This window comes from Barbus barbus, assembly GCF_936440315.1.
Source record: "Barbus barbus genome assembly, chromosome: 33".
Taxonomy (NCBI): Eukaryota; Metazoa; Chordata; class Actinopteri; order Cypriniformes; family Cyprinidae; genus Barbus; species Barbus barbus.
The window spans coordinates 8,287,308-8,315,270 of NC_136761.1; the positions used below are offsets into that span (position 1 = coordinate 8,287,308).

Below are 27,963 nucleotides of genomic sequence, written 5' to 3' on the forward strand. Positions count from 1 at the left end.
GATCTGTCTGATTTTATGCATCATACACGCCTCCCGTGCCACTTTCGTATGAAAGGGCTGTGCATTTAGTACAAAGCCGTGCGCACCGCAAAAAAACTGGACGATGCTTTTAACAGACCGTGTTCTTGCTCTGGTTCATTTTTAATAGTCACTTTACTATTATAGATTTTGCAAATCTTTTCTGCGCTGTCGAGTGGATATTTTATATATTTTTGTTGAGCGATTAATCGAAGCGCCGCCATCAACATGAGAAAGAAGGATCGTCATTCTGCATGGCCACCGTGTGCTCTTCTGTTCTTTGTACACTTTCTTTGTGGCGCGTACGGACAGGTCCGTTACTCCGTGCCAGAGGAGATGACACCTGGTTCTTTCGTCGGAGACATAGTTAAAGACTTAGGTCTTGAGCTTAAAAGGCTGACGACGGGGAAAGCGCGGATCTTTACAGCAGGTGGCCGCGAATATGTTGCGCTGGACCGGGAGAAAGGGCACATCATTATTAAGGAGAGAATCGACAGGGAGCTTTTGTGCGTTGGAGCTGTATCCGCGTGCAGTCTGAGCTTTGAAGTCATCTTGGAAAATCCCATCGAGCTCTATCGCATCACCATAGAAGTACTGGATGTTAATGACAACAGTCCTGCGTTTCCAAGAGGTGAAATTACATTAGAAATCAGTGAGTTGGCTTCCACCGGAGCGCGTTTTACTGTGGATAGCGCAGTTGATCCTGATGTTGGCATTAGCAGTATTCAGAGTTATTCAGTTCATCCTACTGATCATTTTACTGTAAAGACACAAAGTCGATCAGGCAGCGGTAAAAATGTCGAACTTGTTCTGCAAACTCCGTTAGACAGAGAGAAACAAGAACATTTGTATTTGACCATAACCGCTACAGATGGAGGCAACCCCAAACGCTCTGGCACGGTAAAAATAGATGTAATCGTGTTAGATATTAATGACAATGCTCCAGTTTTTCAAAAGGATAAATACAGAATATCTGTCCCAGAAAACACAGCAAAGGGATCATTGCTGGTTACTGTTAATGCAACCGATGCGGACACTGTCTCAAATGCACAAATTGGATATTATTTCGAGCACACCACACCCAAAATCCGAGACCTGTTTTCTGTCGATCCATCCAGCGGTGAAATAAGATTGATTGGTGAGCTTGATTTTGAGGAGTCTGCTATACATGAGTTTAAAATTCAAGCTAAAGATCAGGGGGGTTTATCAGATTCCTCTGAGGTGATTGTGGAAGTTACAGACGTAAATGATAACGCACCAAAAATTACGCTTATGTCTTTTTCTAACAATATACCTGAAAACGCACCTCTTGGAACCGTAGTGGCCATGATAAATATACAAGACAGCGATTCTGAAGAAAATGGAAAGATTACCTGTTTTATTGATAGGGACCTTCCGTTTAAAATCGAATCATCTTTGACTAATTACTACAGTATCGTCACGGACTCCGAGCTAGACAGAGAAGACATATCTGAGTATAATATTACCATCACAGCCAAAGATAACGGCAGTCCTTCATTGTTTAGCAAAAAGATTTTGAGCGTAAAGATCACTGATGTAAATGATCACGCTCCGCAGTTTGAGCAGGATTCGTATAATGCGTATGTGATGGAGAATAATTCGCCATCTCTATCTTTGTTCAGTGTTAAAGCGCACGACGCAGATTTGGGAGCAAACGCACGCGTATCATACTTCATTTCAGATAATGATTTGAACGGCACGCCGATTTCGTCATTAGTTTCTATCAACTCTGACAGTGGGACTGTTTATGCAGCAAAATCGTTTGATTATGAACAATTAAAATCGTTTTCAATCACAGTGAAAGCGCAGGATGGAGGCTCCCCTCCTCTCAGCAGCAACGTTAGCGTGAAAATAATGATTCAGGACCAGAATGACAACGCGCCTCAGGTTCTGTATCCGGTCCAGTCAGGTGCTTCTGTGGTGGCTGAAATAGTGCCTCGTTCTGCAGATGTGGGTTATCTGGTGACTAAAGTGGTGGCTGTTGATGTGGACTCTGGACAGAATGCCTGGCTCTCATATAAACTGCAGAAAGCCACAGACAGGGCGCTGTTTGAAGTGGGCTTACAGAATGGAGAAATAAGAACTGTGCGCCAAGTGACAGATAAAGATGCTGTGAAACAAAGACTCACTGTTGTAGTGGAGGACAACGGGCAGCCCTCTCGATCAGCTACAGTCAATGTTAACGTGGCGGTGGCGGACAGCTTCCCTGAAGTGCTCTCGGAGTTCACTGACTTTACGCACGACAAGGACTACAACGACAACCTGACTTTCTATCTGGTCTTGGCCTTGGCTGTAGTTTCGTTTCTCTTTATCGTGTCTATCATCGCCATACTGTCAGTCAAATGCTACAGATGGAGACGCGAGCGGATGTTTTACAAATCTGGAGCGAATCTTCCAGTTATTCCGTATTATCCGCCTCTTTACGCAGACGTAGGGGGCACAGGAACTTTACAGCACGTGTACAATTATGAGGTGTGTGGCACTACTGACTCAAGAAAGAGTGATCTGAAGTTTTTGCAGCCCTCTAGTCAAAGTGTTTTAAACTTTGACTTGAGTGGCACGAGAACTGTGCCAAAGCAAAACAGGAATACAGAAGATGTTAGTGCAGAGGTGAGATTTCTTTATGTGACTGCTACATTATTGCTTACAGTTTCCCCAAGTATTTATACAGAATCCTTTTTTCCTTTCTAAAGTTGCCTTTCTTCATTATGTGTGCTTAGTGTGTCTGACACTAACATCAGCTGCTGTTTTTGTGATGTTTAATGGATGTATGAAGTTGGTTTTCCTCAAGTTCACACAGGTGAGCAAGCAAAGGAACCACAGGAATAGAGAATCACATAAACTGTGAACATGATCCACTAATGCTTCACAAACACAAAGTTGTTTTTAACAGTAAATCCATTGATTTAAAGTGTGCTTGTGCTATTTTATTTTATTTTTAAATAATGATATGTCATTTAGTGTATTGACATTCACACATTTTTGTGGAGCTAAAGTATCTAAATACTGCTGTAGCTACTGTATGTTCATAGAAAAAATCAGTGGCATATAAACACAATCACTCCTTTAGAATGTGTCAGCTGTTGCCAGGAGGAGAAAACAGGAAATGCGCTCTGATCTCACAGACTGCAGAGTCGTGGGCGAGGGTTTGTGTGCTGAGAGGCGAGTCGAGGCTAATGCAGAAAAATCCAAATCGAATCTTTGTTTTCATCAGAGGATGAATAGCTTGCCACGCAATTGAATGCCAGCTCTCATATTTTGCATTCTCAAATATATAAGATTTTGTTTCATGCAGGACATTCTGATGGTCCAAAGGGCAGTACAGCAGAGGAGAGAGAGATGATGGAGGAGGAGGAGGAGGAGTACTAGTGTTGCAGAAAGAACAGGGACACTGCATACTATTTTTTCACTCACTGACCCATTTTCTGCTTCACACACATATAATTGCCCTGATCATAGCGGCACTAAAATATATACTGACACACAGACCGTGTAAATTATTTTCAGGAGAAAAGGCAAATATGCGATGGTAAACAAGCTGAAGCAGGGATGGGGAGAGATGCGCTCTGCATCTCTATATAAAACCACTGCAGTGCGATGCGGGCAGCCATTTTGAGACAGAACAACTATAAGAACATCTATAAAGCTGCACAGCCCTGTGACTACAGGCAATGCAAACACACAGTTCAGAATATGAAGATCATGACAAATTAACCACATACAGACCATTGTGACAGCCTTGCTTATGCAAAAGATTTAATTTTATTTTACATGTAAAAAAAAACTGAACTTGTTTAACATATAACTATCACAAATGAGTTATATAAGCTCAAAGTGCAGAAACTGTTTACAGACATGCACATAATGAATTCGCTGTACGGAAGTATATTTGCTTCTTTGGAGTCATTTCAGGTTGACTTCAACTTTATAGCTTGCATTTTTTGGTTTATTTTCCAGTGTACCCAACTGGCTTCTCTTTAATGGACCCATTATCAGTTGTGGAGCCTCTATTCTTGGAGGCACATTAAAGAAAAGACATGTGGTAGTCAGATGTGCTGCTTGCTTATGGAAACTGCTTTGGAAAGTTGCTACTTAACCTTTTTAGTGACATTTTCATGTCATTTTTCTTAAATAAAAAAAGGAGACACTAAATGTGTTTAGTGTCTATTGGAATTAAATGCAAAGTCAATCATGCAATCAAACAAACTGTTTCTGTTGTTTGTGTGTGGTGGGCACATCTGCATTTCTTCAGTTGTGACCGTGTGCACTGTTACCCTCTTTGCCTTTGGGTGTCTCACATCTGGCCTTCATTTCTCTAATCTTCAGTTCCTGGACTTATTAGTGCATTTTCTTTAATGTACATCATAAATCCACATGCTCTTGAGCTGTGGGAGCTGTTTCCTCACAAATCACTGAAATGGGTTTCTTGCTTCAAAGCATTCTTAATTAGCACATCGCCGTTGTGTAAAAGCCAATATGAAAGTTCAAGGACACTATTTCATATGTAAAATGGTCAAGATCAACTTTGTATCCTATGTTTTGCTTTATTTTTACCTAACTGGTTATACAGTGTTTTTGATTGTAATGCTTCCTTTGAGACATTTGTATGTTTACTTGGCTTAGAACATGTTATTCCTAAAGTATAGCATATAGCTATCAAAGTCTGTTGTTTAAAATCTTAAAATGAATATTTTTATTTATTTATTTTTTATTTTTTGGTTTTTTTTTTTGGGGGGGGGGGGTCATAGCAAAAGGAAAGCATTTAATGTCTTTTTTGCTAGAAAAACAGTTTTCTTCCTGTCTCTTGAACATCTTCATATGAATTCTTATATTTTCTGTCCTATTCTGCTTCTCACTTTGATGCAGCAGTGCATCTCTCCTTAAGAAATGTGTCTCTCGGGAGCTTTGTGAACAGGTGTGGCTCTCAGAACTGATTCATACAGGATGATTGTTGATTCCCAGAGGAATGCTGTTATTTGAAGCACACATGCTCTTTTATACTTGTGACACAGATCGTACAGAGTCATGCTGGTTTGGGGCGTCCATGTGCATCAGTCTGTGTGAGTTTGTGTGTATTGTTTTGTGTGTTTTTGCAGCGCGTGTGTGTGTGTCCTCATCCTGCAGCACATTGATCCTCTGAAGGGATTAAACAGGGTTTATCAAGGCCAGTGAGACATTAGGACACACACACACACACACACACACACACATACAGTGACCTGTGTCTACAGACAGTAAACTAAAGCCACATGGCTGCAAAGCCATTTATACTAGTTGTTTTTGTTCCGTTATATCTGAATGTGGGTCATCTCTTTTGATGTTTGACTTTTTTTCTGTTGATTTCAGATAAAACTATTTAACATAAAAAAACTAAATGTAATCTTATGTCTTAATGTATAATTTGTGTACTTTTAGCAAGTGAATCATCCCTATACAAAGGCAGCTGTCTTTCTTTCATGTCTTTTTCTCTCCTCCTGTCTTTTATTTCTCCCCTCCCCCTCTCCGCCTGCATCTCCCTGCAGTCTTTGTCTGATATATTTATAGGTTATGCACAGCTGGTCAGTCAGTGTGCAAGAAAAAAAAACACCCCAAAACATGCATATTTTTCACCACAAGCTCTTAAATTTTGGCCTTGGTCACACTTATTATATTTCTAGCTTTGTTTGGTATGATATATGAGAGAGTTCATGTTTGTGCCTAAATGAGAGATGATGGTCACTTCCGATGTTGTTTTTGTGGAGGATAAATATGCTTTGTTCTGTGTTTATAAATGCTCCTCTCATGGTATTTTTCCCCTTTCCTCTTCTGGCCCATTTTCCATCCCTTGGTGGGATGGTGTTGCCACGGAAACAGGCTGACTCATGGGTAGGGCTGTACCATTATTCTTGAGTCCACAGGGGGGCAGTCAAAGGTTCAGAGCTGGATGTGATGTTGTGAGGTGCTGCTCAAGGCCTTTGACACCCCTGTTATAGATGGAGGCATGTAGTTTCCAGAGATTCAGGTTTAATGTGTTGGGGGAAGGGGCAAGTGTGTGTTTTTATATAGAGCATGACTGTATCAGTGAGAGTTAGAATTCTGTTCTTATTAATTTGTGTATTTTCTTCATGGTTCTTTGAATAATTCTTCTACAATAATATTTTGTTTCCATTTTATGAACAGAATGCATACTTAAAACGTTTGTAAATAGTACTTTTGACAATATTATACATACATATTATTATAATAAATATTATTTATATATATAAGGATTATTCTGTTTGTTTCATTTTGCACATAATGTATATATTTTGAGGGTTGGCACAATAAGAAAATCTGCTTACATTGTTCACATCTTCATGTCTAGTAATATGTTTTTACAAAATAAATCACTAGAGATAATTTCTGAACACTTTAAGCACTTTTGCCATTGCAATAATTTATTTCTGCAATGCCATCTGCAGTTATGAAGGATGAGATTTTTGCGCGCGTGTGTGTGTGTGTGTGTGTGTGTGTGTGTGTGTCTGTGAGAGAGAGAGAGCAATATGATGGAGGTTTGAATTATTAATATCTGAAGCTGCTGTTCATCAGAGGTATTTCTCTTTCAATCTTTCTTTTCTTTTTTTCTTTCATTACGATCTCTGTCTGGCTAACAAACAAATGATCGTGAATTTCTGTTCTTGCTAAAGTGTCTGGAGACCTGAAAAAGGTCGCAGACTGAAGGGGTTGGTAAGTATGAGGGTCCTGCACATATCTGCTGTTCATCACTCTAATGAAATCTTGTTTTCTTTTTTTTCTTTTTTATGTTCATGTTGCTGCTGATGCTGTGGTATCTTCTCCTCCTGCTCATGTTTCTGATCCATGCCTGCGTCTGCAAATCAAGGTAAGAAAACACTGAAGAACACACAAACACACGCATTTCTCACCCAAACAGTTTTATTTTTGTTTGTTTTATTTAAAAGAAGTCTAATCATACACACATTTTATTATTCCACTTTCTAAAGGTAAAAACGTAGATCTGTTTTCTATAGCCACTCAGATATTTTGCATTATATTTTGTATTCTTTAATATATGCTGATAGTCAAAAGTTTGGATACACTTAAATCAATTTGTTTCTTATACTCTTACAATTGTTATTTCCTAAAGACTTTCACTTAAAAGCTTGCAATTAGTTTTGTAGACAAATATTAATGATCTATGTATTGTCTTTAGAAAATAGTTTTGTTTGCTTGCTTGTTTGAGTGGATACTTAAGGAAATTTATTGTTCAAAGGTTTAGAAAATACCAATAATAAGGAACGTGTGTCCAAACATTTAACTGGCAGTAAACATGATATTCACAATAGTTATAAGGGCTACATTACCTGGTCCGTTTCATTGCACCACAAACCCTATAAACCTTATAGTATGTCACATTTTGTTTCATATTTTCTCATTATATTCCCTTTATATGTACCATTTTTTCTGAGTGCGGTTTGTCTGGGGTTTTTGAATTCTGTACTGTTGTATTTTAAAACAGACCAGCCTACATCTGAAATTGATTCAACTTTAGAAAATGTATGGTATCTTTAAGATTTGCAGCATCATTGTAGTTTGACTGGTGCTGTTGTATGTGATAGAGCTGTCTTGAGTATGTTATGTAGTTAGTCTGTGATACTAAAATACTGTATTGTTGTTTGGATCGAGCTTAACTTCATTGTATGAAGAGGTTGCTGACTGGTTTACTGGGAGCTGATTGGATTACAGATGGAGCCTGTGTGTGTGTTGGGTTGGCTGCGTGCAGCAGCAGGCGTTTGGCTGAGTGTCGCTGTCCGCCGCTGTAGTGCTGAAACGAGCTCTTGCATCACCCTCCTTCTCAGCGTTTCTGTTAGCAACATTTGAGATCCACCGCCTTTCAGCCCTCCAGTTTGCTTTTTTACAGTAGTTTTATGTTTTTTGAGTTTTTATCGTATTTAATAAGTTAATATTAAAAACGTTTGTACTGTTTTTGTGTCCTTTATACATAAGCTTGTATATACCGTTGTGCTGTACTGTGTTTTCCGCTCGTCCCTCCCCTCCTGCTATTGAAGGCGTGCGCGCAGAGCTGCAGTTCATGAAACTCACCACAGTGCGGCAGTAAAGATAACACACAAACACACGTGCAGCTGTCAGTCACATGGCTATAATTTAACATACATTGTTTAGAGGTCTACAAATATGTCATCTGTGCGCAAATAAAGATTTATTCACACCAGGTGGCATCAGTGATTTACACCATTATATTTATAGAAACTACAAAATACCAAAATAATAATAATGATTATTGACAAATACTAGGAATGTTACCATGCAGTATATTTATACAGTTTTTGTATCTTTAAAGAATCACATTTTAAATCACACAATAGCAACAATCAAATTAAAAATGTGCTACAGGTGTGATCTGCATCATTCTAAAATAGACTTATACAGTGCAAAACTTATAAATTACTATGCAGTTTCTGTATCTGTAATACTTATAAATATATTGTTGTCATTATAAAGAAATTAAAATAATTATAAATATAATAAAATAAATATGCATATAATTGTTTCTAATTATAAATACTACACAATAGCAAAAATTTTGTTTGTTTTCTATAAGACAATGTTATCATCCATTTAAATATACAGAAATTGTATAAAAGTATGGTGTATAAAAATATTGCATGTTTATTACATTATCATTATTTATTTATTTATTGCTATTATTGACTACATATAATAACACAATATTTTATACAACCACCACCTTTTTTCATAATATTTGATTGGTTTAAACTCTGAATCAGCAGAACTGCACAGACCAACACATTCATCCGGTCTCCTTCCACCATTGGTCAGAGGGAGAGTGATAGATATGCATTGTTCTGCATAACATCTGTAGACAGGAAGCAGCAGTGAAATCTTTTGGAGAAAGAGATCTGAATACTTGGCGGTGTAGTTGTTGTGTCTTTGTGTCTTAGGAAATATAGACAGATTTGTTACTTTATCAGAGGATTCACTAGATTCACTCTCATAAGGCCCACCAGCACCACAGACTTTAAGGACATGATCAGTATAGATGTATTTTGGTCCTTTTTAGATTTATCAGTGGGTGAAATATAGTATGGGTACCCATATCATTAAGCTTAATGTATTTAATCAACTGGAATTATATACTTTTTGACAGATAAGTAATTATTCTGTAGTATGGTCTTAAAGCCTGATAACATATTTAAAATTGTGGGAATTGCTTTCTTTTAATCCTAGAAATATGTATTTTTAAACCTAATAATCTGCCGTGAAGTACAAGCAGTATTTAGAACATTTTGGGCACTATTCAAATATTATGAGATTGCAAAGAGGGAAAACTGCGCCGTCTAGTGGCCTGTCATTGTAATTCTCTTTTGACTTGTAGAATATTGTTTTGTATAATACGGACTATAGAACATTGTATGTATTAAATGGCTCTTGTGTCTTGTTTCGTTAGTATTTTATCATTTTAATATATATATAATTGCACATTTATTACCTTGTAATGCAACATTGCCAGAGATGTCAGTAGAAGTTTTCAATGGTTTAGTGGTCTGTGGCCGTGTTCACAAATTGGCAGCATTCCTTTGAGTCTCTAATGTTCTTTATCTCATCTCGTAAATATTTTAAACCACATGGGATCACTGGCATGTGTGCTGGAAACAGGTCGACCTGAGCTGTGAAAGTTTCTCCAAGCGCTAGGAGACGTGTGTGAGTGTGTCTCTCTCTCTCTCTCTGTGTGTGATCCGTGTATGTGTGTGTGTGTGTGTGCGTGCACTAGGACGGACCTCTTTGTGACTCAGTCTCCGCCCTGTTGCGCAGCGGAGGCGCAGCTAACTCAGGGAGTTTTGGAGAAGAGCTAGATGGAGGACTGTTTTTTTCCTCACTTGTGATTTCCCGAAAGCTTTACAGCCGTCATGAATTGTATTAAACTTCTTCCTTCATTCCGCGCGAATCGGATTGCGCTACGCGCGACATCGTAGCGCCACTTTAATTGGAATATGGATTCTATAAGACGAAAAAGTTGAAACTTTTCCCCTCCCCGGATTGCACATAATGGAGAGGAGACGCTCGTGGCCCGTGCTCTGCCTCGCGCTCTCCCTCATGCACCTCTCAATCGCGTCCGGTGAGCTCCGTTATTCGGTACCAGAGGAACAGAAACCGGGGTCTGTGGTTGGGAATATAGCGAGAGATTTGGGTCTCAGCGCGATGAGGATTACTGAAAGAAAGGTAGAAGTCGTGTCGGGATCTAACGCGCAATATTTCGAGGTAAATCCTGACGGTGTCTTAGTTATTAGAGAGACTATAGATAGGGAGCGCATTTGCGCTTTAAGTTCGACTTGCTCTTTGCACCTTCAAATTCTTCTTCAGAACCCTTTAGAAATTCACAGAGTTCTTGTTCAAATTGATGATGTAAACGACAACGCGCCTCAGTTTCCAAACGTGAATTCATCACTAGAGATTTCTGAAGCGGCCGCTCCGGGAACGCGGTTCCGTCTGGAGAGCGCACGCGATCCCGATGTGGGCATTAACTCTCTACGCACGTACAGCCTCTCCAGCAGCGACTATTTTGTTTTAAACGTGGAGACTAAAAGCGACGGCACTAAGTTTCCAGAGCTCGTCCTGGAAAAGGCTCTGGACCGGGAGGCGCAGGCCGCGTTTCGCCTCTCGCTCACGGCCGTGGACGGAGGACAGCCGGAGAAATCCGGGACCACCCTCCTGCTTATTAAGATTCTGGACGTGAATGACAACGCGCCGGTGTTTGATGATCCGGTGAAAAGGGTTAGCCTTTTGGAAAACTCTCCTCCAGGAATGCTTGTGACTAAACTGAATGCCACTGATGTGGACTCTGGGATAAACGGGAAAATATCTTACTTATTCAGTAAATATACACCAGAGAGAATACTTAAAATGTTCAGTGTTGATCCTCAATCGGGAGAAATCCGTGTTGTGGGGGATGTGGATTATGAGGAAGCGAATGTGTATGACATCACAGTTCAAGCCAGGGACGGAGGCTCTCCTGCCATGGAGGGCTCATGCAACATTAAAGTGGAAATAATCGATGTGAACGATAACACTCCGGAGGTGACATTAACCTCCCTAACCAGCCCCATCCAGGAGGATGCTGAAACCGGCACTGTTATTGCGTTAATCAGTGCAAAAGACTTAGATTCTGGGGATAACGGAAAAGTCACACTTAGAGTATCCCCAGGGCTTCCGTTTAAACTAAAGTCAGCCTTTGGAGAACACTACACACTTGTGACTGACGGACGTCTAGACAGAGAAGTCATTGATGAGTACACTGTTGTTGTCACTGCAACGGACTCCGGCTCGCCTCCGCTATCCTCTAAGAAGACTTTTGCGGTCCGTTTATCAGATGTCAATGATAATGCTCCAGTGTTCTCGCAGAACTCCTACTCAGTAGATGTAGCTGAAAATAACGCTCCTGGTACTCCAATATCAACTGTTTCGGCATCAGACCCAGATGTCGGAGACAACGCCCGACTGTCATACTCCATCCTACCGACCACCATCCACGGCAGCCCCATTTCCTCATACGTCTACATCAACCCCGAGAACGGGAACATTTTCACCATGCGCTCTTTGGATTATGAGCAAATGAACGCGTTCAAGATCGAAGTGCAGGTTCGCGATGCTGGAGCGCCGCCGCAGATGTCTAATGTCACCGTTCATGTTTTTGTGGTCGACCAGAACGACAACCCACCCGTCATCCTTTACCCAACCCACTCTGAAGACGCAGGGCTCCAGCTGACCGTCCCACATGGTGCCCCCGTCAGCCATCGCGTTAACAAGATCGTCGCCGTTGACCCCGACAGCGGCCACAACGCTTGGCTCTTCTACAGCATCGCTCCAGGAGACGATTCATCGCTGTTTCATATCGAAACTCACACGGGTGAACTGCGTACTGTACAGAAACTCATGGACGATGAACAGGGTGGTAAAACCCACCCAGCTTATAACTTCATAGTGGTTGTGCGAGACAACGGCCAGCCAGCTTTGTCCACTAGCGTTTCGGTTACAGTTACCATTGAAGAAAAAAGCGCGGACAAATCCACAGACTTCCGTATAACGCCACACAAGGGGGCGGGGATGACGGACATCACTCTGTACCTCATCATCTCATTGGGCTGTGTGACGTTGGTGTCACTTTTGACCATGACGGTGCTCTTGGTACGGTGCGTCAGGCACAAGGGCGGTTCAGCGTGCTGCTACTCCAGAACGGGCTTCCGTTCCAGACACTCCTATCAGCAGAGAGCCCATAAGGACCTTCACCTCCAGCTTAACACTGATGGACCCATTAGATATATGGAGGTGGTTGGAGGGCCTCAGGAACCTCACACAAGGACCTACAGGCCCTGCTACTCAACTCTCTCCAGCAGGAGTGACTTTGTGTTTGTCAAGACTCCCATGTTGAGTCATAACAACACACTAAACATGACTTTGAATAGGAAGCACTTAATGAACTCAGTCAATGAGGTGAGAGCATACTCATCCCCACAGCCAATCTGATTCTTCACTGTTGAGTCACTAATGGATTTGTCACTACCTCTCAAAAGTTTGGATAATTTTTTTTTCGTCTTGTTGTTAGTCTTTTTGCTTTTCATTTGCTCATGAGTTAATTTGCTCATATAAATTAAAATAACTTTTTTTATTCTTTTAAAATAGAATGTATTATTTCGATGCAAAGCAGAATTTTCAGCATCATTACTCCAGTATTTAGTGTCACATAATCCTTCAGAAATTCTAATATGCTGATTTGGTGCTGTATTATCGAGTTGATGTTGGTGCTCAAATCTTAATAATGATTCTTATTATCAGTGTAGGAAACTGTTTTTGCTGCTACTGAATTTTTTTGCTGCTGCTAAATTTTTTCAGGATCCTTGGATGAAAAGTAACTTCAAAATAACAGTATTGATTTGAAATATAGATATTTTGTCACATTTTTATCTTAACTACCCTAAACATTTAAATGGTAGTGTATCACAGTTCCCACAAAAATATCTAAGAGCACTATTTTCAATTATGATAATAATTAGAAATGTTACTTAAGCAGCAAATCAGATATCAGAATGATTTCTGAAGGAGATCGTGTGACACTGAAGACTGGAGTAATGATGCTGAAAATTCAGCTTTACATCACAAGAATTAATTACATTTGAAAATACAGTACATTCAAATAGAAAACCGTTATTTTAAATTGTAATCATATTTCACAATATTACTATTTTACTGCATTTTTGATCAAATAAATACAGCCTTGGTGAGCAGAAGAGATATCTCTCAAAAACATTAAACAATTGTAGTTAATCCAAACATTTGACCGGTAGTACAGGTGGAAAAAATTATATCAGGTAATGTTTGAGCCTTAGAGCTGGTTATGTTGAAGCCTATTTTGTGTTTTCTCTTAGTTTGTTAATGTTTTATGAGCATAGTTTTGTTTCATATGAAGCAGCTGGGTAATTTGTAAAATATGCGTCAAGTGTACGTCATAGTGCCGTTTTTATGATTTAGTAACTGGCTTCCAAAAGTTGCAACAGACTGGCAGGGTGTGAGTCCTGTGACTAAACAGGAAGAGGGAGGAAGAAGATGTGGGATCACAAAGGAAAAGGCTGCAGATATATTAAGAACGAAAAGAAAAGCATTTAGCAGAGTCTGGATGGTGTTAGACAAGAAGGGAGGAGAAATTTAAGACTCAGTAAGGAAAGAGGCTTAGAGAGTATTGGAATAATGTGAACTTTGGGATTTTAGAGGTGGGACATGGTTGCCAGAGAGAAAAACATCTAGATTAGTGGTTCTCAACTAGTTTTGCTTCAAGACCCAGATTTTACATTCAACATCAAGTGGATACACCCAAATTGTTTATTGTACAAAGCAAACATAAATGACTTTGTACTGGAAAACAAGACAAAAATTCTGACTAAGGAAACATTTTTGGAGTTCACTGGTTAAGATGAAAGATATGAACAGAAATATGGAGCAGACATTGTGAGTGCACAGAACAGAAACTCTAAAGCGAGGTTGAAAGAAACATGGATAACAGATGGACAGGAAGAGGAACAGACCGACAGACAGAAATGAGGATTTGGATAGGGGAAGGAAAAGGCGGGAATATGACGGATGCATGGAGAGAGGGAGAAATAAGAAGTAAGTAGTAGAAGAAAGAGGTGACAGAATAACAGGATTCCAGAGTTCATGCATTGACCCCTGACTTCCTGTTGTGCTGAACTCATGTTATTGATTCCACACGTCTGAGTCACGTGACCTACACATGGGATATCCCATAGTGAGTCAATTCTCATTTACATGAGCTCTTGCGTAGGATTTGCCAGTTTCTTATTGCAAGTTCCTCCTGTGTTTCGTTAGCATGTGAAACAGATATTTGTAGAGTTTTAGTCAAATGTTATACAAGTTTGCTGTTTGTTGAAACGGAATTCCTCTGTAATCTCCTGTGTTTATATCTGTAGGAGATGAGCCTGAGAAATGGAGATTTTCCTCTTTCTTTCTCCCATTCTCTCCGTTTGGGACCTAACGTCCCATCTCTGAGTCTCTTGAGAGTCATTCTGTCTCTCGGGTCGCTGGGCTGCCATCTGGCTCTGCTGTCATGACACGTGCTCTCTCTATCTGTGTGTGTGTGTGTGTGTGTGTGTGTGAGGAGGCGGGCATGTGAATTTCAATAGAGATGGAAGAATCACTAATGGACCTGAGGACAGAGAGACGGCTGTGTGTTTGTGTGTGTGTGTGTGTGGTCCTCTTGGTCCATAGCAGATTCTAGACCTACAAGAATGATTTTGGTAATGCTGCGATAGTTACTCTTCATGGATTCTTACCTTTTCTATTTCCACCCTGTCAAAGACATCTTTAGACTTTCACTTTCCTTTTACCATCTTTCTTTCCAACGTTTTTAAGAGTGGAACAGATTATGATTATCATATTATCATAATCTGTCCAAAAAAATGTCTAGATGATATTGTGCTTAAAGGAACACTCCACTTTTTTTGGAAATAGGCTCATTTTACAACTCCCCTAGAGTTAAACAGCTGAGTTTTACCGTTTTTGAATCCATTCAGCCGATCTCCGGGTCTGGCGGTAGCACTTTTACTTTAGCTTAGCATAGATCATTGAATCGGATTAGACCATTAGCATTTGGTCATCAGAGATAATTTTCCTATTTAAAGCTTGACTCTCCTGTAGTTACATCGTGTACTAAGGCCGACAGAAAATAAAAGGTTGTGATTTTCTAGGCCAATATGGCTAGGAACTATATTCTAACTAGTCAAGCTTTAAATAGGAAAAATATCGAAACTCTTTGGTCATTTTTGAGCGCGACGCTAATGGTCTAATCAGATTCAATGAACTACGCTAAGCTGCGCTAAAAGTGCTACCGCCAGACCCGGAGATCGGCTGAATGTAATCAAAAACTGTAAAACTCAACTGTTTAACTCTAGGGGAGTTGTAAAATGAGCCTATTTCCAAAAAAAGTGGAGTGTTCCTTTAAAGAAAACTTTTAGAATTTAAGAAATGATAATTTCTTGCCTTTTCTTGACAATTGCGGACAGTCTACATCTAATTTTCTTTATTGTATTGCTTAATAGATGCAGTAAATTGTATTTTTAAATTTAAAATATTGAATAAGAATCTAATGAGAATGACTCAGCTCAGCTCAAAATCTTAGTTACAGTAATTTGTATTTGTAAAAATGTTCCTAAATAGTCGTAATTCCTTATTTTTACCTTTTGTTCTTTTGTTATAATTTTAGAAATGAGAATCTAATTTCTTTAGAAATCAGATCTCTTGCATTTTCATTACAATTAATATGCAGCCTACTTCAAGTTCTCATTATTGTAATGCAAAAAATAAATGCATTAAATTTATTTTTAAAATATTGATTCGGAATTTAATGAGAATAATCACTATTAAAATATCCAAAACAAATGACAATAATGATAAATCTGTAGGAAATATGTTTAATTGTAAAAATATTATAATTTTCCATCTAGGTGTAACATGTCCTGGACATATTTATGTGAAATTCATCTGTTTATATGACAATATTTATGTTAAAACCCCAATTTAATACATGCCAGACAGTTTTATGAACCTAATCTGTTAGAAAGGCTCCAAACTACCACTGACTAACACTCTGTCTAAAGATGTGTTACTTTCTGGATTTGTTGACTTTCTGCAGTCATGTTATGACAGTAAACATATTTCATGCCTTTGTCAAATTTGACCATGTTTTTAGTTTAACCCATTTCACTTTGATCATGTTGCCATTGCTTTTCTCTGAAGCTCTTGTAGTGTGCTACTTTTATACTATTTAGCTGCAATCATCCTGATCAGTACAATCAGGCTGTGGTTGGTTGGACTAAGTGGTTTTAGTATTTTGCTGTGTGGTTGCTAGGTGGTTCAAGTCAAAAGAGTACACATCAAGTCATTCATTAACTCTGTAAGGGTTTCTAGTCTTATGCATCTGCCCTTCTGTTTCTAGTGATAATGTGTGTACAGTTTATACAGAGAGCGGCTTGCAAAGTGTTTACAAGTTATACAAAGAAAAATAGATATTTCTGGAATCAGGTAGCTTCCTGTTCAGTGTGTAGAAAATGGTCAGGGATGTTTCTATTGTGTGGTCAGGATATATGTCACATACAGATGTTTTCCATGTGATCTGTGAGGACGGATGTCTTATATAAATCTAGTTTGTTCATTCACAGGATCTTTCAGAGTTGATATACTGACCCAGATGCTCCTGGTTTGTGTGTGTGTGTGTGCCAGATGTAAAGCTACAGATTAAGACTGAAGGGTTATGAATTATAACTTTAATAAGAATATGTAACTTTTCTAAGAAATCTTATATCTATAAGCTGAATGTGTGAATTTATCGCAGTCCAGTGGCTTTGAATGTGGCTCATTCAATTAGAATTAAGTATGATACACGTTTTTCAATAGTTCAAATGTGTGTATTTTACTACATACAGTAGGTGTGCTTCATCCTGCTTCAGTATGTGTGCAGAGCATTAGTGTGTGTTTACAGCTGTCACAGAGACCTTTAGGCGTATTTGGTGTGTGTGTGTTTGGGAGCGTGACACATCTATTATATGTTATTTGTATAAATATTCAGTATGTAAATAGAATTTTCTGAGGGGACACTTCCCACCTGCAGCTGTGACCTTGAGTCAATGTGGCAAGGTCAAGTTGTGTGACCTTATTCTGATCACCATGGCTGTGGTGAATCTTGAATTAAAAATGGAACATAGTAAAGTCTTATGGCAACAATGTAATTGTTTTAACTGCATACTGTTTTAAAACATATGCTCATAAGAAAGCCAGATACCTCATTATGGAAGATTTGGCTTTAGTTTCTGACATTCCTGCAGGTGGATGTAACCTTCATGCTCACTCGCTCTGAACTCTTTGTGTTCTTGTTGAATGAGTGTTTTGGTGTATAATGTTCTGTGTGCAGAGTGAGGCGTGTTTGTGTTTGGGTCAGAGTCACCTGTGCTCTGTTTGTGAGGTTTAGGATTGTGTGTTTATGGGTTTCCTTGGCTATTTGGCATTACTTCGTGAATAAAATTGTTCACAGACATTACCTAAATAGGGGGGAAATTAATGATGTCTACAAATTTAAAAACTATGTAAATTATTTTTCCCCCTAAACTTAAATGCTCAAACTTTTTCTCATACTGGACGGTTTAGGTTAGTCTTGTAGTTATTGCGTTTACGATTATGTGTTTATTGGTTTACCTGGCTATAGCACACACAAATAATATAGCACAATAAAAAAGTAGTCTAAATTGGGGAAAAGCTATCTATATCTATATCTATAGATAGATAGATAGATAGATAGATAGATAGATAGATAGATAGATAGATAGATAGATAGATAGATACTTTGTGACCAAAATTGTCCCCAAAAGTAGTCTAAATTTGAGTTTTGTTTTGTTTTGAAAATGCATTCAAAACTTTTTTTCATACAGGTCGGGTTAGTAGTTAGGTTGTCTAAATCAGACAAAAAAGTAGGGATGTTTACAATTGTAAAATAAAATCTTCTAAAAATGGAAAAAAATAAAAAATAAATACAGGTTGGTATCAGAGTGTGTGAGCGCGGAGTGGAGCATTGTGATTTTGAATGGAGGGAGGAGCGAATTTTTTAAAAGTCGGAGCGTCGTGGTTTTCACTCGCTCCAAGAGCGCTCCATCACGAGTACAATTCATGCCAACGGCCCGTAAATTAACTGCATATTTAGCAAGAATTCACATGTTAAATATATTTAGCTAGCTTGATAGAGAAGGATTGCTCAAATCAGAAAGAATGTGAAGGTTATGATGATGGCAATGGACGTGAGCGGGAAGTTAGTTCTCAAGGAATTCGTTTCTAGATACTGAATATGTTCAGGTGAAAGCACACACAAAAAAAACAAGAAGTTAAATTTACTTAATTTTTATTTTGCAAGTTTTTACATGCATATTTTTTTTAAGTAAAATTTAAATACAGAATTAAGTCAAATCTACTTAACTAAGTTCTGTAAAATTAGCAAAGGAAATAAGTAAATTTAACGTGGCCAAGTAGAGTTTGATGAGTAATTTCTACTTAATTATTTTAAGTTTACCCTGAAATACTAATAAATAATATAAATTTCACTCAGTCACGGACACAGTTTGTAAACTTTACTCAAACTACATAGCACTGAAAAAAAGCCTATAAAGCATGTGGTTAAATTACAATCACGTATGTAAGCAAGTAAACAGCTCGTTAGTCTTTTTAAGGTAATATGTTGACTCAGTATAGTTATTAACTGAATGAACAGAGACCTGAATACTTGGCATGATACACAATGAAGGTGACAATCACTGTGTATGTTTTTTAATGATATAAGTATTTTTATTTTGGGGGTTGTGATTATTTAAAGAGATAGAACGCAGTGTGTGTGTTTGCTGTCCTGAGGATGGAATCACAATGGTCTTTCTGTCTTTGGCCCAATTAGTCACAGAGCTTGTTTCTCGTTCACTGGAACAACCCTGAACACTCTCTGAGTGTGTGTGTGTGTTCAGACTGAAATTCTTGAATTCCTGCTCATCCCAGCCATGTTTTAGGCATGCTATCAGTATTAATTGCTCTGTGTGTGTGAATAACCGTAACTTATTGAGCACCCATCCATTTCAAATGAAACCTCTCTAGAAGTCATTTGTCAAAGCTGCTTCTGACATTCATTTAGACTTTATCATACTCATGTTTCCTTTGGCACTATGTAATAAAGTGAACAAGTCTTTTGTTCTCTTGGTTTGGTCACATGCTGCGTCCTCAAGGTCATACTGACGGCCGTCACCGCATACAGGATACACTCTTACATCACTTCTCTGTCCTCATGGCAACAGCGAGGTCACACAAATAGACTTGCAAATGAATGGTGCTGGACTTTTCTTTTCTTTTTATATGTCATTACTCATGCTTTACTTTTGTCTCGTTACAGCAAAAACCACCCAGCGCTGACTGGCGTTTCACCCAGAACCAGAGGCCTGGGCCCAGCGGGTGAGTAACACACACGTACACTAAGATTTGCATTATGTAAAGGCAGAAAGTCACCTCTTTTGAGAGCAGGAACATTTGCATTGAATAAATGGTTAGCTCACACACTGAGGTGCATGTGTGTATAGAGTAATAGAAGTCATACAGAAATGGATTTGCATGAAGATTTGCTTGTGTATAAGAAATGTAGGCTGTGTTAATGTATATGTAAGACAGGTATAATGCAATTCCAAAGAGAAAGAGAGAAGCCAAAAGAGAAAGAAACTAGCTGTGCTGAATCTTAATGTGCTTCTCCTTTTAACAAAATGGCTGCTGTTTTTCATGCACTTTCCCCTCCACCCCCAACACTTCACTCTGCCAAGAGAAAGAGAGAGAGGCCCGAAAGAGTAAAAGAGGGGGACAGTGAGGTTTATTGCCATGCAAATGCCTGTTATAGTCATGCATTGTGCTGAAACTGATTGGAACTATTAAGATGCCAAAGAGCTTTGACTATTTCAGTGTGATTGACAGCGAATCGTCCAATCAGATGCTCTCTAGGAGGAGGGGTCGGTCACAGGCAGCCAATAGGGTCCAGATTCTCTTGTGTGCCAGTGTTCAGGGCGCATCGGTTTCCATAACAGACGTTACACAACACACACATTCCAGCCTGACAGGACCCAGTTTGAAAGAATCCATTTGGAAGAAATTAAATCTTTTTGTTTAGTTTAAATTGGCAGCGCTACATATATCACAGCAGGCCCAAAGATCTGTGTGTTATTAGCGGGGTTAAACTGTAAAAAAATATTTTTCGAAGTTGTAAATAAAACATAGATAATTGGTTGTAAATAAAACAAAGATAATTGGAGTATGTTTTACAAGAACATACTGTTTCAGTCTTTCATGTTTAATTTACATGCTTGTCATTTTTAGAATTATTTGGGTATTTTCTTGCAATTTTTGAGTGAAAATAGTTTCAAAGTTTCAGGGTATAGGTAACTAAAACTAAAACCATAAAAAAACCACTTGAAATAGTGAAATACATACTGAAATAAAATAAAATATTAAAAGAATAATGAAAACTAATTTAAAATATGAATTAAAACTATAATAGTATCCCAATGATACTAAAAGAACACAGTGCTTCAGTTTTAAACATATTTTACCTTAGTTTCTGACAAATTACCATAGTTAATATCAGTCTTTTCTTTCAGTTCCTTCAAGCTCCAGTCTACACACGTAAGATGGACCCCGCCGAGCAGGCTGAGGTATTGAAGTGTAGCTAGAGCCCCTGCTCGTTCCTGTAGGATCAGGTTCTTCATCTGAGACTATTGGTGCTGCATTAGTGTCCAATAGTGACGCTGGGGCCCTCAGGGGCCGTTATGCTCATAGAATAGAATAGAAAACCGAGTGTAGAGTTGTCCACATTAGTAGCTTCGACCTTGTTGCAGCGCATCCCACGGTTTTGGATTCGTGAAGGAAATTTCACAATGTCCTTTGTGTAAACATTTGTAAGGGGTTTTATGAATGAATAGCTACAAACAATGACATCTTGGGCCATAACTTTCACATTTTTGACAACTCACAATCTGGTCCACAGGAAGTGATTATCTGACCACAGGATGTGATAACGCTGCCCATAGGAAATCTGATTTCCTGCAAGTGTGATGAGATGCTGATTGTGGAGAAATGAGGCATCTTATCTTCATGCTACCAAACTGGAACTCTTGTCTGTCATCCTGAAGTGTTTTGCCAGGATATGGCGAGTTAACCCGGTTTGCATTGTTCTGTGTTTAAACGTGGCAATGATTAAGTGGTTAAGGATCTGAACTGGTGGCACAAATGTCTCAAGACAGTTTGATCCCATCATATGAACTGAATAAATCACTGCTCTGGTTCTCATTAGGGTTGTTCCCTCTAAACCAACATAACCCTGTTTTTCCCTCATCTTGGCACTGTGAGTTCATCTCTTTTGAAATGCTTGGCAAAAACAGTGTCTTTCCCTCTTCAAATGTCTTTCTGCCCTTCATTCTTTCTGTCACTTTTTTCTTTACATGCTTAAATTCCAGTTTTTGTTCTTCATGGTCTTTTTTTCTTTCTTTCTTGCTTTTCCCAGTGTCCTCTCCTTTTCCCCCAATTTTCCTGTCTTTGAGTCTGTTTTCGTCGTCCTCTCCCACCCGTCTTGTGGTCGTGTCTTGTATGCAGATGTTGTGCTGTGCCACTGCGGTTGATTGTCTGGTGTCTGTGGTGATAGACGGTTTTACAGCCGCTGGGCTCATTTAAGACAGGAAGTGAGACCCCACGAGACCCCGGCTTCAGAGACAGATGGCTTTTAGCATTAGCATCTCATTCTCTATCTGTGCTAGAGAAGCTTGTTAGTAATTCATACTTATTTGAATTTCGTCCATACATACTGTGAGATGGTGGGTGGGTTCAGTGGTTTTGTCCTGTTCGTTGTGACCTAATTTTTCCAGCATCTGTGTTCGTTTGCGTTCAACCAAATGAAAGGCTTCAGAACAGTAAACAGGCTGCAGTAACAAGCTAATTATTTAGCTTAGTGTTTTATTTATTGTTTGTTTATTATTAATAACTGTAATTTTTAAGCATTGTTATGCATTTTTAACAAGTTCCTGCAATTTTTCCCCCCTGATTTTATAAAAAGCCTGCTTTGCATCATGGTAATTTAATAAGTTGTAAAATTATCTTCACTTTGAATCAGAAAGAGCTTTATTGCCAAGTGTGCTTACACACAAGGAATTTGTTTTGGTGACACTTGTCATCCTGTCCGTGCACTGGAAGCTTCTGACAAGACACAGATAACAAAATAACAAGTGATTAAAAATAATTGTGAAACACAATACACAATAGACAATAATTGTATGTACAGATGTGCTTTATACAAATTATGCAAGGGGATTTGGATAGATGTAAAATGTGTTAAATCAATAACATAGGTAGGCTATAATCTAGATTTTCCCACACTGAAGCTTCTTGATCTTTGATATGCTAATGTTCAGAAGTTTGGGGTCAGTATGTTTATTTTATCTTTTATTCAGCAAGAATGCATTAAATTAACCAAATGTAACAGTAAAGACTGTTATGATGATAACAGTAAAGTCTGTTATGATATTACAAAAAATGTACTACAGGATTCTATTAATCAAAGAATCCTGAAAAATAAATGTATCACTGTTTCCACAACAAATATTAAGCAGCACTTTATATATTAAGTCTTTTTAAAATTAATAACAAGACGTTTCTTAAGCAGGAAATCAACATATTAGAGTGATTTCTGAAGGATTGTGACACTGATGACTGGAGTAATGATGCTGAAAATTCAGCTTTGTATCGCAGAAATAAAGTGCATTATATCATATATTCAAATAGAATGTGACTATTTTTAATTTTAAAAATATTTCTTAATATTACAGTTTTAACTATATATATTTTATTTTATTTTATACATGCAGCATTAATAAGCAGAATACATTTCTTCCAAAAACATTTATATTCCTGATGTTACTGGGAACAGGATGAAGAATCTCCATTATTCTTCCCACACGCAGAGAAAAGACATCCGGGAAGGGTTTTTTTTTATTTTATGAGGAACAGCGATTCTGTCCTTTGTTCATGTAGCCTTTACTAATTAAGGAAAGTTTCTAATGTTTTAATTAACACATTATGTCCTGTTTGTGGCGCTTCAAAACAAAACTCCTGTGTTTGTGGGGAATTAATGGAGATAAATTGGAAGTGTATTTGTTGCTTTTCCTGTTTACTGACAGCAAAGCAAGCTTTGTGCGTGTAATGAGGTGAATTTTAGTGCGATCAGGGCTTTTGTTCACCATGGAGTTTTTAAACAAGCTTTTGATGATCAAGTCGGAGCACATGGAAGTGTTCAGTGGTTTTGTGTACATGTGCTGTAGTTTTCAGCAGCTGTTACTGTTCGTTGTCTGCTCGTTTTCGTTTTCCAACATGGTGTAGTTAAAAGTAACATGGAGGATTTTGTGTGTGTGTGTGTTAAATTAGGGCACAAAGCGCCTCACACTCACTGCAGCTGTTGCTGATAGCAGCAGTACAGAACGGCCTCTGTTTTGCTGACTCTATTTCCATTTCCTCTCTGCAGGGCTGCCGCCACTCCTGAGGTTACCATGGGAACAGGACCCTGGCCCAACCCCCCAACCGAGGCCGAGCAGCTCCAGGCGCTGATGGCCGCTGCTAATGGTGAGAATCTCTCACTTGCTCTTTAATGGTGTCAGGTATCACTATTGTGCATGTATTGTTGAAAACATGAGAAACATTCACTTCATTGCATTGCTGTTTGATTAATCAGTCATTTACATCTTAGTCAGATTAATTTTTGCATATATGTTTGTCTTGCATGCATGATTGACAATCATGTTGAATGAGCACATGCACTGTCACAGATGTCCATGTGGGAACACACACGCACACACACACACAGTTCAGTGGCCCATATCTATACAAATCACATCAAAGCTGTTGACACACAGCAGCGTGACGTCAGCCTCTCTCATGTTTCCCTTTATTTTCACTGCTGCTGTGACTGAGCAGGAATAAAAAGAAAGTGACTCGTCACACATTCACTTAGTTGCTGTGGTATTTCTTAATCATTTAGAAGGATGCTGCTGTTACGTAAAGCTGATTATGACTACAGACTAACTCTAAAGGCTACAGACTAATACTGGTATTTTGCCTGTAAAACAGATTGGGGTTGGGTTTTTGAAGTCATTAATTCTCACCAAGTCTCAAAAATACAGTGAAACTGTAATATTGTGAAATATTATAATATAAATAAGTTTTCTATGATAATATATGTTAAAATGTAATTTATTTCTGTGATTATTATTATTCTTGCTGAATAAAGGGAAAAACAATCTTACTGACCCCAAACTTTTGAACTGTAGTGTACATCATCTTATGTAAAAGCAGATTAGAACAGATTGTTTTGGCCAAATCCTAAAGACGTTCACTCAGACACATAAGAAGCAAGTGGAATCATTTTATATTTGTTCTACAAAGACTCTGAGACAGACATTATTGAGTTATTTGTTTCCCTACTGGAGAGCGTCACTGTTTCCACTGTTCTGTCCAGCACTGTTCTGAGATCAGACATTCAGCAGTTTTCCATTAACACTCAGTTTGTTTGAATTTGTCATTGTTTCTTTTTTCTAGGTTGAAATCTTGTAGAATAAATTTTGGTTTACTGGGACTTAATATGTGACCCTGGACCACAAAACCAGTTTTAAGGGTCAATTTTCTGAAATAATCTTTCCATTGATGTATGGTTTGTTAGGATAGGACAATATTTGGAGATGCAACTATGCAAAAAAAATCTAAATATTGAGAAAATTGCCTTAAAATTGTCCAAATGAAGCAATGCATATTACTAATTAAAAATTAAGTTTTGATATTACGGTAGGAAATTTACAAAATATCTTGATGGAACATGATCTTTACTTAAGATCTTTTTGGCATAAAAGAAAAATCAATAAATTTGACCCATAAAATGTATGTTTGGCTATTGCTACAAATATACATTTACATTTATTCATTTAGCTGACGCTTTTATCCAAAGCGACTTACAATTGCTATATATGTCAGAGGTCGCACGCCTCTGGAGCAACTAGGGGGTTAAGTGTCTTGCTCAGGGACACATTGGTGTCTCACAGTGGATTCGAACCCGGGTCTCTCACACCAAAGGCATGTGTCTTATCCACTGCGCCATCACCACCACCACCACCAAATATACCCTTAATATATGCGACTTAAGACTGGTTTTGTGGTCCAGGGTCACATATCTTAGTCAAAAAAGTATGTGATTTGTATATCTTGATTTAAGCATATTTAGATATTTTGACTGGAAAACAGGACAAAACATACCTTTTTTTTCAGTGTTTGAATTGTTTATTTTTTCTGATCGCAGTGGCAGATAACTTTTTATAATTTTAAGCATAAACATTTAATTTTGATAATTTTTTCAGAATACAGTCCTTAATATCTTAAATAATTTTGCTGTCTCTATTTAAGAATCTTTAGATATGTATATGTGCTTTATTTTGTACGAGACAAAATACTTAGTAAGAATATCAGTGATTAATTTAGCGACTTGCTTTTTTTGGTGACTTGCTATTTTATTACCTCTTAAACAAATCATTTCAAAAAGAATTGAGAAGGTGTGTGAAATCACCTAACAGAAAACTCTCTTCTCTCTGCAGAGGTCAGCGAGGCGACAAACACTCTGGGTCCGGGCACCATGGGTCTGAGCACCCGCTACGGCCCTCAGTTCACCCTGCAGCACGTCCCTGATTACCGGCAGAACGTCTACATCCCCGGCAGCACCGCCACCCTGACCTCCAACCAGCAGCAACCCCAGCAGGCCCTGCCGCCTCCACAGGTCGCCGCTGCTGCTGCCCAACCTGAGCCGCCCAAAGCCGCCCAGACGCCCGCCAGCAAGAAGAAATCCACCAAGAAAGAGAAGAAGTAGAGAGTCGTAGGTAGATTTGAGGTTTAGTGAGGTTGAAATAGCTGGACGACTCATTTCTGTGCTGTTCTGAGGTTTGCTGGAAAGCTGTAACTATTTAGAAAAAAAATTAGGGTAAAAATAAGACAGTATGTCAATGTAAACCCACTTCTAACCGCTTTGTCTATTTCACACATGCATTTGTTTGAAGTACTGTAAAATCGTTTCCTGGTTTATTGGACGATCAGATATTTGGAGAGAAATTAGTTTTTCATTCTCATGTTTGCCAAGTTTAGGCAACTTCTAAGTGACACTATATTCCTGCGTATATCAAGCCAATAATGTATTTACCACAGTACTTTACCATGATCATGTTAAACTGACATCTGGACAGAAAGAGGAAATGTATTCTTATAACAATACCGCATTCTTGAGACACAGTGTCCAGTGCTGTGGATGTTGCAATGTGTGTAAAATGCATCATGGTTATTACTTTTTGTTATTGTTTGCTAAAATACCACTATGGACTTTTTTTAATTGATCGTTTTAGGAGAAGTGTTGCTGTAGATGCAAGTCAGGTGATTATTGCTGCATGCTGTTTTTTGCGCTATAGATAATCTCCATATCACCTGACATCTATAAATACCCATCCATAACTTTCTCCCAGAGGTGAGCAGTTAAACCATCTGCTTTTATGATTTGTATTTGCTTTTAAAGAATTGATCCCCCTGTGTATCACTGAGCCAGAGTTTGGTTGTTTTTTTTTTTATGTTAACTGAATGTTTATGGAGCATTAGTGAAGTCCGAGCCATAATGGGAGCATTGTAAAATCAGTTACAAGTCCACAAGTGCCCGCAGTGGCATATCGTCCTTAGTATTCAGTGTTTCCAGGTTATCCTGAAGTGTTGAAGCTCTTTATCAGTGCTGGTTGTAATTAGATGGGAGATTTACGATGCCTTCAGTGAGTATCTGTTGTTTTGATGGTCACAAAACCTCCTGACTGTAAGTTGCTGATCTAGGCAGCAATCAAGCTCAAGATGGAATATGAATACTGTTAAAATCCAATACCAGTTAGGATTGATGCTGTGTTAGGAGGCAACTTGCACTCATTCAATGTACAACAAGCACAGTAACTGTCATTAAAGAGTCAGTTGTTAGAACTTTGAAAGCTGGTTCTAGAAAAAGCTAATAGTGCAAAAATTCCATCCAAATGCAGGTTCCGGTTCACTTTCCCTCTGAATACAACAGTTCTCGTACCATTGGCATGACGTTCTTTTGTAAATAGAAATTTGCCCTTAAAAACCCATGAAACCTTTTCAGATAATCAGCTCAAAAGGAATGGCTTACTACTGGAATGTCATTTTATTTTACAGAAAAAATGCACAAAAAAAATCAAAATGGAGAAAAAGAAAAAAAAAAAAACACTTTTGACACACTCTGTTACCAATGTAGTTCTTTAGTACTATGAAGGCCAACTAACGCACCTGTAAATAAAGTGTTTAACTTTTACTTATGAAAATAAATAGTGACACACTCTTAGTCTAGAAGTTGTGATGTTATGCATATATTTTTGTGTTCATCTTCCTCTTTTCCTGTCACTTTTCCATGAAAAGACACAAAATGGAGGGCAAATATATCTAAAATCCTCCGTTATTAATTTTGTGCTTTCTGTCGTGCTTAACATGTGAGAATGCTTCTTAATGTCTATATGAAGAATCTGAATAGATCTATTATCTGTGTGTGTGCGCGTGTCTGCTGATGCTGTAATCCTGCTGTAACATCTATGATAAGATGCTTTGATTCCCAGCTCCTGTGTGCTACTTGCATTTTATATGCTAATATTTATATTGCTGTTTTATTATTTTTTTTCTTTTCCTGAACACTGACATTTCAAATAAAAGGTTCTCAAATTA

At 38.3% G+C, this 27,963-nt stretch overlaps 1 protein-coding gene across 2 annotated transcripts; it reads left to right on the plus strand.

The window, feature by feature from the left end:
* The first annotated feature begins 50 nt into the window (after positions 1-50).
* LOC306853482 (protocadherin gamma-A12-like) lies at positions 51-27,963 on the plus strand. Of its 2 annotated transcripts, none has more exons than XM_079390937.1 (4): positions 51-2,649; positions 19,538-19,596; positions 23,693-23,790; positions 25,806-27,963. In XM_079390937.1, exons 1-4 carry the CDS (start codon positions 247-249, stop codon positions 26,072-26,074), a joined length of 2,829 nt encoding a protein of 942 aa, XP_079247063.1. In that variant the 5' UTR covers positions 51-246; the 3' UTR covers positions 26,075-27,963. The 2 variants fall into 2 exon arrangements, with proteins under 2 accessions (XP_079247063.1, XP_079247062.1); XM_079390936.1 differs by lacking the exon at positions 51-2,649 and adding an exon at positions 9,862-12,546.

Bases quoted from the DNA above. Each gene is read 5' to 3' on its own strand.
- LOC306853482 (XM_079390936.1), top strand. From the start codon at position 10,105: ATGGAGAGGAGACGCTCGTGGCCCGTGCTCTGCCTCGCGCTCTCCCTC. The intron at 19,597-23,692 runs GTGAGTAACACA...TCCTCTCTGCAG, and splicing joins CAGAGGCCTGGGCCCAGCGG to GGCTGCCGCCACTCCTGAGG. The intron at 23,791-25,805 runs GTGAGAATCTCT...TTCTCTCTGCAG, and splicing joins GCTGATGGCCGCTGCTAATG to AGGTCAGCGAGGCGACAAAC.